The 13,727-nt window shown below is 44.1% G+C and overlaps 1 protein-coding gene across 1 annotated transcript in view; it reads right to left on the bottom strand.

Annotated features, from left to right (window-relative positions):
• LOC104525609 (metabotropic glutamate receptor 7) overlaps positions 1 to 13,217 on the bottom strand; it is a gene marked incomplete at its 5' end in the record, with an annotated part of 38,424 nt that extends 25,207 nt beyond the window's left edge. Inside the window, one exon of the mRNA XM_010168814.1 lies at positions 12,282 to 13,217. Within this exon, the coding sequence (XP_010167116.1) occupies positions 12,282 to 13,217 (936 nt within the window). The remainder of the gene's footprint in view (positions 1 to 12,281) is intronic.
• Positions 13,218 to 13,727: the final 510 nt, after the last annotated feature.

Raw genomic sequence — 13,727 nt, 5'->3', positions numbered from 1 at the left:
GTTCCCTTTTCTCTTCCCATTTTCTCCTTGCCCGTGCATCAGAGCAGCTCCTCCTGTGTGTGCTCGTAGGCATCTTTGTTTTGGCAGTCGCAGGCTAAGCTCTCTCTCTTTCAGAGGCTTTTCATTTGTCATAAGATATTGATCCTCTGACAATAGTTCTCAGCTGCTTTCTGATGTATAAACAATATTCTGGGTTTCTACAGCTGCCTGGGAAGTAAGGGCAGAGCAGGGACCAGTGACATCTCTGTACTGGGCACGGCAGGGGACTCGATCGTGCTCACTGCTGAATGGGGATTCCTTGGTCCCTCCACAACCAGGTTAAACAGTGGGGTGAGCTGACTGGGGACCATGGGATGTGTCCTGCTGGTGGCTGTGACCTGTGGGGGTTGTGGACCTTCCTCACACCCCACGGAGTGACAGATGGATTCTGCACAGCCGGGTCTGCAGGAGCTCCCCAGTTCTGCTGTGTGATGAGGAAGAATCCTTGACGGCTTTTTTTTTCCCCCTGAATTTTTGATGAACACAAACACAGATTTTTAAAAAGCCATTATTTCCAAATGCAGAAGTAGAAACATACCCCAAATCACTTCTGACGGGGTACACTTGGGACACACAATTTTTGCTCCAGTCTACGAGAATTCATTGTTGTTTCTTTTTAACCTTCGGCTAAGCTTATGCCTCAAAGACAAAATACAAGGCAATTTCTTTGACTGAGTATGATGGTTTCTACTTTTATTATTATTACATGCCTGCTTAAACCATTTAAAACAACAAATAAATCCTCCAGGTCAATATTTTTGCATTCATCTCTTACGTATAGCGAAACCTATTTTTTGCTTTGCATCAAATTGGCCTCGCTAGACTGAAAATGCACTTTCAAGATAGCTGTTGCCTTCCTCTGCAAATCCAGCTATCTTTAGCTCACTGGTATGCACAGAGGACCTGACATTTTTGTGTTAGAAGATCCTATTCAGAGCAAACTGCAACCACCTCCATGATGAACGGAGGTTTGGCTTTGCGATGGGGGAGATTTCCTTCCCACTCTCCGCAACTTTGGATTTTTGACTGATTTTGTAGAACAGTCATTTTGGCCTTACTCTCTTGGGTGAAACAGCAGCTGAATTAGTAGCTCCACAGCCGTGCATCCTCTCTGGTTTGGTGCAGGTACTACACTTGTAGTGAAGTCACTGCTCTGTGATGCCCATCCTGCGAGCTCCCTCCCGCCGAATCAATGGCAATCACTCGACTGAGTCGCTCCTAACGTTTGTTTTCTGCTGCCAAATTGTTTCTGTTTATTCTAAAATGAACAGAAGAAAAACTTAACTCTGAATGTGTGCCCCAAGCACGGGCAATAAAGGATGCTCCTTCCAGTTGGAGTGACAAGGGTACTTGACTCGGTGCCCTTCTGCAGGCTGCCTTCATCAGCCATTCACAGGCAATGACAAAAGTGCTTAAGGACCCATTCTTTCTGCTGAAATGGTTTGATCAAATGAAACCCTGACTCTGGTGTACAAGTTTAGCAAGAAAATTGAGAAACATCTGCATAACTTACATTGTATTGAATAAAGCCCTTCATGGTTCTCTTTTTGTTCCTGGATGAGCTGAGAATCAGCAGCCATTATTTCTTACTCAAAATAACATTATTATGTTTCTACAATACCCGCGGGGTTCAGAAACTGGTTGTGATCTGCTCTCACAAAATGCTACTTCAGTTCCTAGCTGACACTGTTAGCCATGATCTATGGGGTTTTTCTGAAAAGATGATTAACTCTTCTTCAAACAAAGGAGTATTAATGGGAATTGGGGTTTTCTGCAGCAAAAACCAAACTGCACTACCCATCACACAGAGCTAGCAGAGCACACCATCCTCTGGCCACCTCTTGTGGGAAAATCCTAGAGAGTACAGCCCCAAATCATCCCACCTGAATCCCTGAAACAAGACTCCCCCCAAAAATGCATGCTAGAAGAGAATCAGGCTTGCAGGAACACATCAATACCTCTGGAAAGCCACATCATCTTTGCGATGTACTTATCACAAGCCTCACATACACAGGAAACTCAAAATATCCATTAAAATAGATTATTACAAACTGAAACTACCTGCAAAGACATCCACATAAACTTTCCCTCCCCTGTTCTGAGCAAATGAGATAATTTTATGATCACTTCCTTGTAAACTAACTTGGAAGAGCTATTTTATAAACATACAGTTTCCCCTTATTCATACATGTAGCTACCCTGAGGTACAGAGTCACAGAATCGTTAAGGTTGGAAAAGACCTTCAAGATCATCAAATCCAACCATCAACCCAACCCCACCACTAAACCATGTCCTGAAGTGCCATGGCTACATGTTTTTTGAACACCTCCAGGGATGGTGACTCCACCACTTCCCTGGGCAGCCTCTTCCAATGCCTGACCACTCTCTTCGTAAATAAATTGTTCCTAATATCCAATCTAAACCTCCCCTGATGCAACTCGAGGCCATTTCCTCTTGTCCTAAAACTTCAAAGGAGAGGCATGCCCTACACCAAGACATCCAACTCTTGTTATCTCTACTGCAAGTGCAAATCCCAAACTACGTGTGACTATTCACACTCTTCAGAAGCAAGACTGAATTTTTCCTGTTGCCAGCACCAAAATTCAGTAAGCTTGAAAAAAAACCACCCCACTAACACCCCACAGCAGTTGCATGGTCGATGCAACAGCTCTGTGGAGAAATTCTATTGTCATTTGAAGTGAGTTTGACATTGCAGAGGTATCAAAATGTAAGCAAAGAGAAAAGTTTCATCAACAAAGTAATTACTCTTCTGGACTCAATGGAACCGCAATTATTTCATGGTGAGGTGTTGTCAGTTGTCGCTGCAGATAAAAACTGTTACGTAAGGCTGATGGGGGGGGGGCTGTGCAGAGATTGCTTTTCATACGTAAAACTCTCCTGGCAGGTCTACATTTTCACACACACAAAAAAAAAAAATAAAAGGAACCAAAAAAAGTACATGTCAACACTCTGCATTAAACACCTACACATCCTTCCCTTTAAAAATTACAGAGCTTTTTAGCCAGAGGCAGTTGAGTGCGCACTAGAAAACACAGAGAAAAACAAAACACCCTTCAGAGGCCAGGGACCTGGCCAACCTGCACCATCCAAAGCCAAGCAGAGCTGGTGTGACCAGAGAGCTGCGGGCAAACGCCTCTGCCGTGTCGGAGGCTCCGAACAGGGAACGCGACAAGTCATGAAAAATATTCCTAAGTTTCCTGTTCCAGGCAACCTGAGATTGTTCCTACCTGGTGGCTCCTGGTTAACTGGGTAAAATCCACATACAAGAAGGCTGAGGAGGAGGTTTTGACTCCCCACTTCAGGGAGGCTCCACCAGCAGTAGAGAATGGTTCTCCCCAAATGCCAATGACAAATTCTTGGTTGATGGCTTTGCCCCAGAACATCCCCTTCCTCCCCCCACGACGGTACCTGCAGCAGCATGCCCTGCCATGACACCTTCTCAGAGACCTGCAGTTTCTCTTCAAGGGGAGAGTATTTTCATATATCTTTGGTCTGATTAAGTGGTCCAGAGAGGGGGACCACAGAACTCAGCAGGGAATCTAGCAGCCCTGTCACATCATGCCCTGGTCATGGAACTGGTGAGTCTGTCCAGGGGTAATTTCCCCTCTATAATGCACACTCCTGTCTCGGTGCCATTTATTTTTCCATCTTCCAAATCAGATTTTTTTCTCTCTTCTCAGCACAGAAGGGAATGGAAAAGGCTAGAATTATCACAGTGAAGAGATCCCTCACTTTCTACATCAGACATCAAAGCAGCATGCTCGCAGGCTTCAAAGAGTCCCTGGGAGGCTGCAGAACTACCGCGGGGTTGTTAACGTAAAGTAATTTCTGCTCAAATGAATACATCTCTGTTATGAGACAGCCACACACAAACTCTAATGCAGTATGATTACTCCATTATGAAGATACCTGCTTCAATAATTGAATATTTCACAAAATGAATTGATTGTTAATTATCTTTTAGTTTCACCTATACACACACATAAGGCTGTTACTGTATAAGCAGGAACCCGACGGCTGCACTGCTTCTACCTGACTAACAGTTGGTGGCATCCCTTCATTGGAAACACACCCCCTCCTCCTTGGGTAATTATGTGGAACATGATTGTGGCCTTGGGCTCTGCCTGCTCGCTGTTTTCAATTAGATTTTACTACAAAAGTACATATTAACATTAAAGGAGCATTACAATGCAGCAAATGTGATAAAACAGATCAATGTTAGATGCCCCTTATGCTGCCGTTGTTTCAAGAATTATAATCACCATTAATTTATGGTCTTCTGAGGAGTATCTAATTACTCTAATCATCTCTTTTTTCACCCAGAGTATGCACTTTTTCCCGTTACCCAGCTTTAAATACCTGCCTTGACAACAGCGACAACATAGACCTGCAACTTTAGTGGTCCCACAGCCTTCTCCTGGCTTGTCTGAACTCAGGAGGTGCTGAACATGGTCATATGCTCGGATGGAAGCTCTCCCAGAGAGGATCAAGTACAGGCAGAAATCCCTCTTCCAGAAGAGTCCTGACTTGAGAATATAATGCAGCATTGTGGGTAAGTTGTGCAGTTTTGAATGTATTTATCACCAAAATTTCTTCATTCTTCCTGTCATTAACAATGTCCCTTTGAAGAGCACAGGTGTCAATTCCCCCATCCTGGCCAAATCCTGGGTGATTTCTATTTGAACTCAAAATTCCCGTAGCCCTCACTGCTTCAATGATATTTATGTAAATACTGATTTTAGATATTTTTGAGGGTTAAATCATTAGTAGCAGTGATACCTTACAAGCTTTTTGTGCTATTTTTTGACTAGTAACAGCATCCCTTTCCACTTGAATGACAAAATGAATGGAGAAGGTAATAAAATAAATCTTACTGACAACTTTACCAAGATCTTTAAGATATTTGATTAGTTCTAGAGAAATCAACTTTGAAACTCTTTACTTAAAGGTATTCACAAAGTTTTTTATATCCTTTTACAGTAATGCTCTTATATATCCTGATAAAAATTCAGGCCACCAGGATCACTTTTGTAATAAAGGTTATTACCAAAAAAATTCCACTGGTTGTTTAATTTCTAGATTTCAAAGAACAATTATTTTCCTCTCAATTAAAATGAAACACTATGTACTCACTGTCAATAGCCCAATACTCCACCAAAGAGGACTTCATTGTGGATACTTTTCTTGGAGGATCTCCAGACCTTACAGTTCCAGCCTGGATGGCCTTAACTGACATAAGTGAAGCTGCTTTTCAGTTCAGCCTTTTCTCAGGACAACTGTAATGTCAGGTCATTATATTCCATGGTTTTCTCAGTGATACAATCTTGAGGCTAGATAAAAATCAAGACCTTCAGCACCTGAGCATGCAGATCCCTAAGATAATGAAGCGATGGGAAAACTGAAAGCATATCAGTGAGAGAAATCAGTATTCAATGAATTTTACGCAGGTACTATTGCTAGAACCTTCTTCAAACAAAAGCTCCAATCCGTGACTGTCCTTGTATGAGCCCCAAATTATGGTAGATTCAAAGTCACATTCCCTGTGAGCCTCAAAGCCTGATTTTCTCCACCATCCAACAGCATAAAACTCCAACAAATGTTGCATTAAAATCCTGATAACTCCAAAATCCACATATGTAGAGTTGCTATAGCAACTGTCAGCTCAAGCCTTCCCGGGGAGAAAGTAAATGTGTGTCCTACCTGGTTAATCGGTATTTGTGTTACAGAGAATTGAAGGGTAACTTGGTTTCACCAAAAAATAGAACATACACTGACGTGCTACAGTGTTAATATGACATTATTTAATCTGAATAAGAATCCATTTTGAGTGTACCTTCAAATTACAGTATTTTGCAACATTCAACACAATAAGTTAAAGTGTTGCTGCCAAATATATCTGACTTGCTCTGCTTATTGATTTGAATAAAATGGGCATTAAAAAAATAGAGAAATGGGAAGGAAGGTGGAAGAGCAGCTGGGATTAAGGACTTCACATTTCATAGTGGTTGTATTACAGTTAAATAAACCCCACCAGCAAAGGTTTGTGCATTCTGGATGCACAAACAAGCAATGACTGCTTGGTCAACTTCTCCTCACTTCATTCCAGGATGAATAAAGCTCCCACACAGGAAGATCACACTGCCTGAGAAACCATCATCACTCATTCAGAGTAATGATTATAACTTTTTTAACTTGAAAAAAAAAAAAAAAAAAAAAAAGTCCTGAAAATACTTCAAGAAAAAAATCTAATTTGGAGAATATATTTAGGAGCATGCTGACAGTTATTATCAGCTTGCAGACATATCCAGAAATGTATTATTTTAATCTTAGCAATTACTAAATAAAAGTAATCACAGCTACGAGGCAATAAAATCTCTGTGAAACATAAAAAATATAATGATGGCATATCCCTCTATATTAGTTCAATGACACGATTTGAGAAAATAAGATCTTGGGGGAATATTCAACACACACGACTACATCTGCACACAGTTAAAGAGCACAGATACGGACTTCGAACCTGCGGAGACAACGATTGCTTTTAATCTAATGGTTATAGCTCTGGCAAGTTTCCAAATGGCATTCCTCCTTCCAAAGGTGAGGAGCAGGCTGACAGGAGCCGTATGTCTGTCCGTGCTCATCGGGGATGCCAGCAGCCGGAGGAGATGCCAGCGCACTCGCACAGTAACGCAAAGCAGCGCTGGGCTTTGGGCAAGCGAAGGACCCAAGTGGACTCTGGCGTGTCTGTTACATGAAGCAGATTGATGTTCAGGTTTGCCATTAAGGGAATCTAATTTTTCAGTGATATGTTCTAGGGATTCAGGAAATTTAATTTAAGCAACAGTGTGTGTATGTGTGTGTGTGTATATATATATATGGTAATACTAAATAACTGTAGGAGAAGAAAGTAGTTTGTGATCTCATAGACCTTCATAATCAGATCAGAACACTGTTAGAAGAATTGGAGAACACAGTGATGAGAACAATCCTACCACCCTAACCATGGCTCTTAACACAAACCCATAGGCAAACAGAAATTCATTGTTTCCATAGTCTCCCATCGCATCCTTCCTGTGCAATTCTTTTAATAAAAGAGGTTCTTTCCAAACACTCACTTTAAATTTGGGATGTGCTTGTTCTTTCAGCTGCTTTCTTAGGAGATTCTCCTGCTGTACTGGTTTGTAGCTGTGGTGGTTGCACTGGGCTGGCAGCCAAACCCAGCTGCTCACTCACTCCTACCCAGGGGACAGCGGGGAGAATCGGGGGACAAAGGTAAGGAGACTTGTAGGGTAAGAGAAGAACCATTTAATCATGGGAATAAAAGAAAACGTAAAATAATATTGATATTAAATTAGTAATGATAATAATAATAATAGTAATAAAATATGCGAATGAGCAATCCCCAGTGCCATTGCTCCCCCCCCGCCAACCAAGCCCGGCCCATTCCCAGATCACGATCCTGCAGGAGCCACAATCCCAACCCGAAACCGCAATCCCAGGAGAGCCAGAGCCCGAGCCAAAGCCAGAGAGAGCAAGAGCCCCTCATGGATCTCCTGCCCATGGGGGACAGGAGATGGAACAGCCCCTTGGCAGAGCCAAATGCCAGATCACATTGATTTAACTACAGATGCTTTTTTGCCTTCACTTTGCTTTTACCATGGAAGTGTTGCCTCTGGAAATCTGCAGTGGGGTAAGTTTTAAAAATATTCACATTCCAAGAGAGACTAAGAATAAAAAAAGCAAACTATTACTGCCACCTAGGAAGTGATGTTTCCAGGGTGTTAGAGCACATCACATGCTCTGCCATGCTCTCGGTCTTTACGGTACCTGTAAAAGGAAAATAAATAAAAACCCCAAGAAATGAAAACGTGACTTTGTGAAACCAGGTTAATCCCAAATGCATCCCCTGAAAGATGGCTCAGTGGATGAACAACCACCCAGAGGCTGCAGGGATGAATCTGTCCCCAGGGAAGGGCTGTGTGGGGCTGGCAGCTTCCCACGGGCACATTCCCCCACCTCCCACATCCCTCCCCATCCTTTCACTTTCCTACTCTCAAATTTTGACTCAATTTTGCTTATTGATTCAGCCGCGCTCTGCCTGACCTTACAGAGCAATCTCTGCTCTTTTCAAGTGCCACTTGGTATTGACTCTGCCGCTGAGCTACGACTCCTGTAATTGGTTTAACAGCTCTTTGAGGCCACTTTGTTTCTGATAAGATACCTACAGATCCACGGAGAATTTAAAATAGTTTTGTTGTCAAAAACAATTACACCAAGAGTGTAAAAGCAGCATTTCATCCCTGCAGTCCCTCTCCAAACATGCAGGTGAACAAGCCGAGCAACACCAAGGCAGGAGCTGGGGATGGACTGTCCCTTGTCCTCAACCCCAGAACTCCCTTGACCCTTCAGCTGACGATGGTTTTGATCGTTAGGAGCTGCTCAGAGTTGAACTGTGACCCTCTCTTCTCTGCAGGGACTCTCCTCTATATTTAGTGACTCTCTACCAAATCCATACTCCAGGAAGGATCTTTCTGAGCAAAGATGTGGCACAATTCCAGTCCCCGGTGCTGCATCCTGGTCCTCAAACAGAAGTTACACCAGCATTTTAGGATATATACTAATAGTTATAGGAAAACACACACACACACACAAAAACCCATCCCAAAACCTAGACAACAGCAGTGACTCACAGCAACAGCTATGTCACCATCCAGCAAAGTCGAAGGAACGACTCCACCCTGTAGCACACTCTGATTTCTAGCTTTCCTCAAACCACACCAGCTCCCTCCAGTCTGCTGCCACTGCTACTGTTTGAACTACTTGCCTTGGATGAATGACTTGCAGCATACTTCTTTTTTGTTGTTGTTATTTTCTACACTGAACAAGGCAGGTATTTTCAATATGCTTTCTAACAAACAACATTATGCTTGTATTTATTGATAAAATAAAATAAATCCATACAATGAAAATCACAACATTATATATAACACCATTTCTCAGTTTAAAAGATTGTGTTGCATGAGATTTTCAGCAGGTGCAATTTCCATTTCAGCAAAGACCTGTGTGGCTAAGCTTAAGCACAATATTTTCCTGGGAAAATATCTGACAGGAAATCACTAGCAATCGCAAATAAAGTACAATCCCCTCACCCCCACTCAAAAAATAAAAAAAATAAAAAAAAGAGAGACAGGAAAGAAAGCAAAGCAGCAAAGCTACTGCAGCCTGATCTGTGTAGAGCAGATGGGGTTGACACCTCAGCAGCAAAGCCACAGGTACAGCCCTTGGGTTTGATACGAGTTGAACACGCTATAGTCAGCTAGAGGCTGGTGGATCAAGATGGTCCATCCCGAGGGACTATACCTAAGTGTGGTCATTGAAATTGGATATTAGGAGGAGATTTTTCACCCAGAGGGTGGTGAGACACTGGCCCAGGTTGCCCAGAGAAGCTGTGGCTGCTCCTCCCTGGAAGTGTTCCAGGCCAGGCTGGATGAGGCTTTGAGCAACCTGGTCTAGTGGAAGGTGTCCCTGCTGATGGCAGGGGGGTTGGGACTGGATGAGCTTTAAGGTCCCTCCCAACCCAAACCAGTCTGGGATTCTATGTTGCATCCATGCCCATTGCACAGGCATCACACCAGGCGGTTTGTTGGACAAAACACAGCAGTTTTCTATCCAAGGAATTGCGATGAGCCCCAGCAGCACGTGAGGATTTGGGCTGTGGCAGCCAGCGGACGCTGCTGTCCCCTGTCCCCAGGGCCCCTCTGCCACAAGCAGAAGCAGCCGGAGCCGCTGGCTCTGCTCAGCGACGTGGGATGTTCCCCTTGGCTGGAGCACAGCAAAGCGAAGGGCTGTTTACTTTGCCCAGTTCCCTCTTCTGTGCTCTGTGTGAAATCCGGTTAATCATCTTCCCTTCTGCTGTCCTACACGAATTTGTACAATAATCTTACGCTTTCAAAGAACTACAGGGTGATTCAGCTCTGTGACTACATGGAAACCTAAAGCTTTTGCTACTAAATGGTTTTCAATGCTGGCAGCAGCCTTTGAAATTCTTTGGGTCTTTCTATCACCTGGTTAAATCACTGCAGACAATAATTTAAAGCACTTCATCTTGGTCACCCGCGGGCCTGAAGCCTTCCCAGGCAGGGAGCACAAAAGCTTTGCCACGCTCCCTGCATCCCACCACTGCTACAAACGGGCCCAACTGTGGTTAAAGCCGCTTAGGCTGCTCCTTATCTCTCCCTCGGCAGGGAGAGCAGAGGTGTTTGAAGCGTTTCTGAGACTTGGCAGACCTCCTTTCCAGTTGAAACAAATTCCTTTTAGGGATGCAGCGGCTGCCCATAAAGCCCATTGCAGAGGTGAGATGATATGTGCAAACCTCCATCACCTCTGCTTCCCCCTGGTGACCTGCTCTTCCACCGGCCAACTGAGGCCAAACAATCACAAATCTCTGTACAAACAACTTCTGGAACAGCAAAGACCAAAGCTCTGGTGCAGGCACCTTCCTCTGGAGGAGACTCACAGCCACAGCACAGACCTGCCCGGACGACACTGCTGTCTCCTGCCTTCTTACTTCACTAACACGTCAGTTTAACAACTGCAAATTTGGAGATAATATCCCTGGCACAACATCAGATGTGTTAGCTGGGACATGAAATTTGCTCACTCATTTAAAAGATGCAATAATTTTATTGACAGCAGTGAGCGTGTCTGAGTCTTGTGTTAAAGAAAAACGTTACATCAAGATAGAGGGGACAAAAAAAATTAGCAAGAAGCCAAAGGTCTTTCCTGCACAGGGAAGTTTGGGTTCAGTTAAGTGGGGATAACTGTGAGTGTGCTACTAAAGCCATGCAAGATCTCTGGGAGAGCATTTGAGGGAGGTAAATGGTGCCTTGATTCAGCTGGAGGATGCTGGGGAAGCAGATGGGGTCAGGGCTGGGGAGGGAAAAACAGTCCGACAGCAGTTCAGCACAACCTCATATTTTCATTTCTCCCTAAAGACCAGGCTTGCAGGTGTTTGCCAAATCACTCTGAAATTACAGCTCTCCCCAACCAAGGTTCAAAGAGAAGTAAAAGCAGATCTCCCTCACCAGGCATTAGCTGGAGCCACTTGGGCAGGGACAGGAACGATCAGAAGGGGCCCAGGACCCAGGAGGTAACTGAAGTCACAATGCTCTGTCACTCCCAGTTTGATTAACCCTACACATTGCAATAGCAGATCCATTTTTCACCTCTGCCTCCTCAAAACACACAGAACAACTACAATTCTCTCTTTTTAAATATTTTAAGTGCAAATCTGAGAAGGTTTTTTCTTGCCAATGTACCTTCTGATGTTTTGGAAAATTAATCAGATTGTCCTCTGGCTGTTTATTGCCTTCTTTCTCCAAGGCCACCATCCCTATCAATAAATGCAGTGGGAAGAGGGAGTGACGTTCTCCTTCTTACTTTCTGTGAGACAGAGTAGAAGTTGCAAACCCTTGTACCTAAACTGTCCCAGCAGCAGCTGCGACATGCTGGGGTTGGATCCCTGCTAGCTGCTGGTCCCAGCCATACCCTTGCCATGAGCTATAGGGCAAGCCTACCTGGGCTGGTTTAAAAATAACCAATATAGATAGTGGTGTCAGGTTAGTCTCAGCAGCTGGAGCTCAGGACAGACTATTTGTACGTCCCTGCTCATGGCAGGGGGGTTGGAACTAGATGAACTTTAATGTCCCTTTCAACCCAGACTATTCCATGATTCTGTGATTTATGATTTACCCTGTGGTGTAAATGTGCCCCGAGGCTGCTATTTGTGAAGCAGAGCACTCGTCAGACTAGGCACTGCCCTCACTGCTGAGCTCCAGATGCACAGAAGTCAAGTAGATCCTTTTTTGACAGTTGTTTTTTTTTTTAACTTAATATCTTGTATTCAAAATGATGCAGTTAAAAGATGCCTCTTTCTGGACAATATGACAGCTAATTCCCACTCGTCCTACTGAAAAGATACAATTGAAATGGATGCAACAATAAAACCAATGGCTAATATGATTGCTATTGATCATTTGCCAGTTTATCAAATGAAGAGCCCACCAGCTGAGTGGAGGAGGAAAACAGTGCTGCCTTGCATGTCTCAGTCATGAGCTAACTGGATAGATTTAAAAATCTATGTAAAGATGAACATCAGGATGTAACTTATAATTGTAATGAATCCTGGTACATCAGATGCACGTTTGTTCATTTGCACCTACCTTTTCGGCTGACTGGGCAGTGCCAAAAAATATAGGAATGAAGGCAAGCCATACTATACAGGTAGTGTACATAGTGAATCCAATGGGTTTAGCTTCATTAAAATTCTCTGGGACACCCCGAGTCTTGATGGCATACACAGTACACGTCACCATTAGAAGGATGCTATAACCCAAGGAACAAATGATTTGTAGATCCGTAATGTCACATTTGAGAACTCCTCTGGCTTGGTCAGGGTTCATAGTTTTCTGCTCATCATAATCTATGATAATGTTGGGTGGGTCAACTGCAAACCAAATAAAGACACCTAGAAGTTGAACAGATATCAAACTCGAGGTGATCGCCAGCTGCGACGTGGGGCTTATGAGCCGAGGTGCTGTCACTGACTTTTTGCCCTGTTCAAAGATGCGGTAGATGCGGTTTGTTTTAGTTAACAGGGCTGCATAGCTGATGCACATCCCCAGGCCCAAGAAGATACGGCGGAAGGAGCACACTGCGACGTTTGGTTTGGCGATCATCAGAAACGTGATGATGTAGCACAGAAATATCCCTGTTAACAGGACGTAGCTGAGTTCCCTCCCAGAAGCCCGGACAATGGGAGTGTCGTTGTATCTGATGAACGTTGCCATGACAAAAATGGTGGCAATAATTCCCAACATGGCCAAGAAGACGGGTATCACAGCCCAGGGCGAGTGCCACTCCAGCTTGACGATGGGTATGGAACGGCATCCTGTTCGGTTCTCGTTGGGCCGTTCGTTGTATGAGCAGAGCAGACAAGTCACCTCGTCAGCCTGGTACTGATAGCCGTCACAGAGCTCGCAGTGCCAGCAGCACGGCATCCCCTTCACCATCTTCTTCCTCTCTCCTGGCTTGCAAGGCAGGCTGCAGACCGAGGACGGGACTTCACGCACCCCTTTGCCCCACTGCATGTCATCAATCTACAAGACACGTGAAATAGAAAGAGGTTGGTTAGTCAGATATCACTGTCAGACAACGGGAGTGGGAATGGAAGAGGGGACGACCAAGGGGGAACCTACAACAGAGAGAAAAGAAATGGATGAACTTTATGCGTGGTAGACTCCTGGAAAAGCACCAGGAAGCACACACACTAGTGTCTCCACGTGGGGCTCTAATGCACGACTGCATTTACCACCTTCATTTTTATTAGTAGTTAATTCTGGTGGAATGACACACAGCATCAGATAAAACAGCAGAGTGTAAACCTCTTCCTTCTTTCATGAAAATTAGTAAGAACATTGTAATGGCACCAGGGAAGGCAGGAGTTGTGCTCATGGAACTGCTTTCCACACATCTAGAGCTCAGGGCTTCTTACCAAGACCAGAACAAGAGGCTTCCCTTCTTGAAACCACTACTGAGCAGGTTCATCTATTAATGAGGTGGAAATGTGTCTTATATAGGGCATGGAATCAGTGAGAACGTGGCAAGAT

This window comes from Antrostomus carolinensis, unplaced genomic scaffold, assembly GCF_000700745.2.
Source record: "Antrostomus carolinensis isolate BGI_N321 unplaced genomic scaffold, ASM70074v2 scaffold2555, whole genome shotgun sequence".
Lineage (NCBI taxonomy): Eukaryota > Metazoa > Chordata > Aves > Caprimulgiformes > Caprimulgidae > Antrostomus > Antrostomus carolinensis.
Note: the sequence above shows the minus strand (reverse complement) of the source record. Positions and strands in the feature narration are given on the sequence as shown.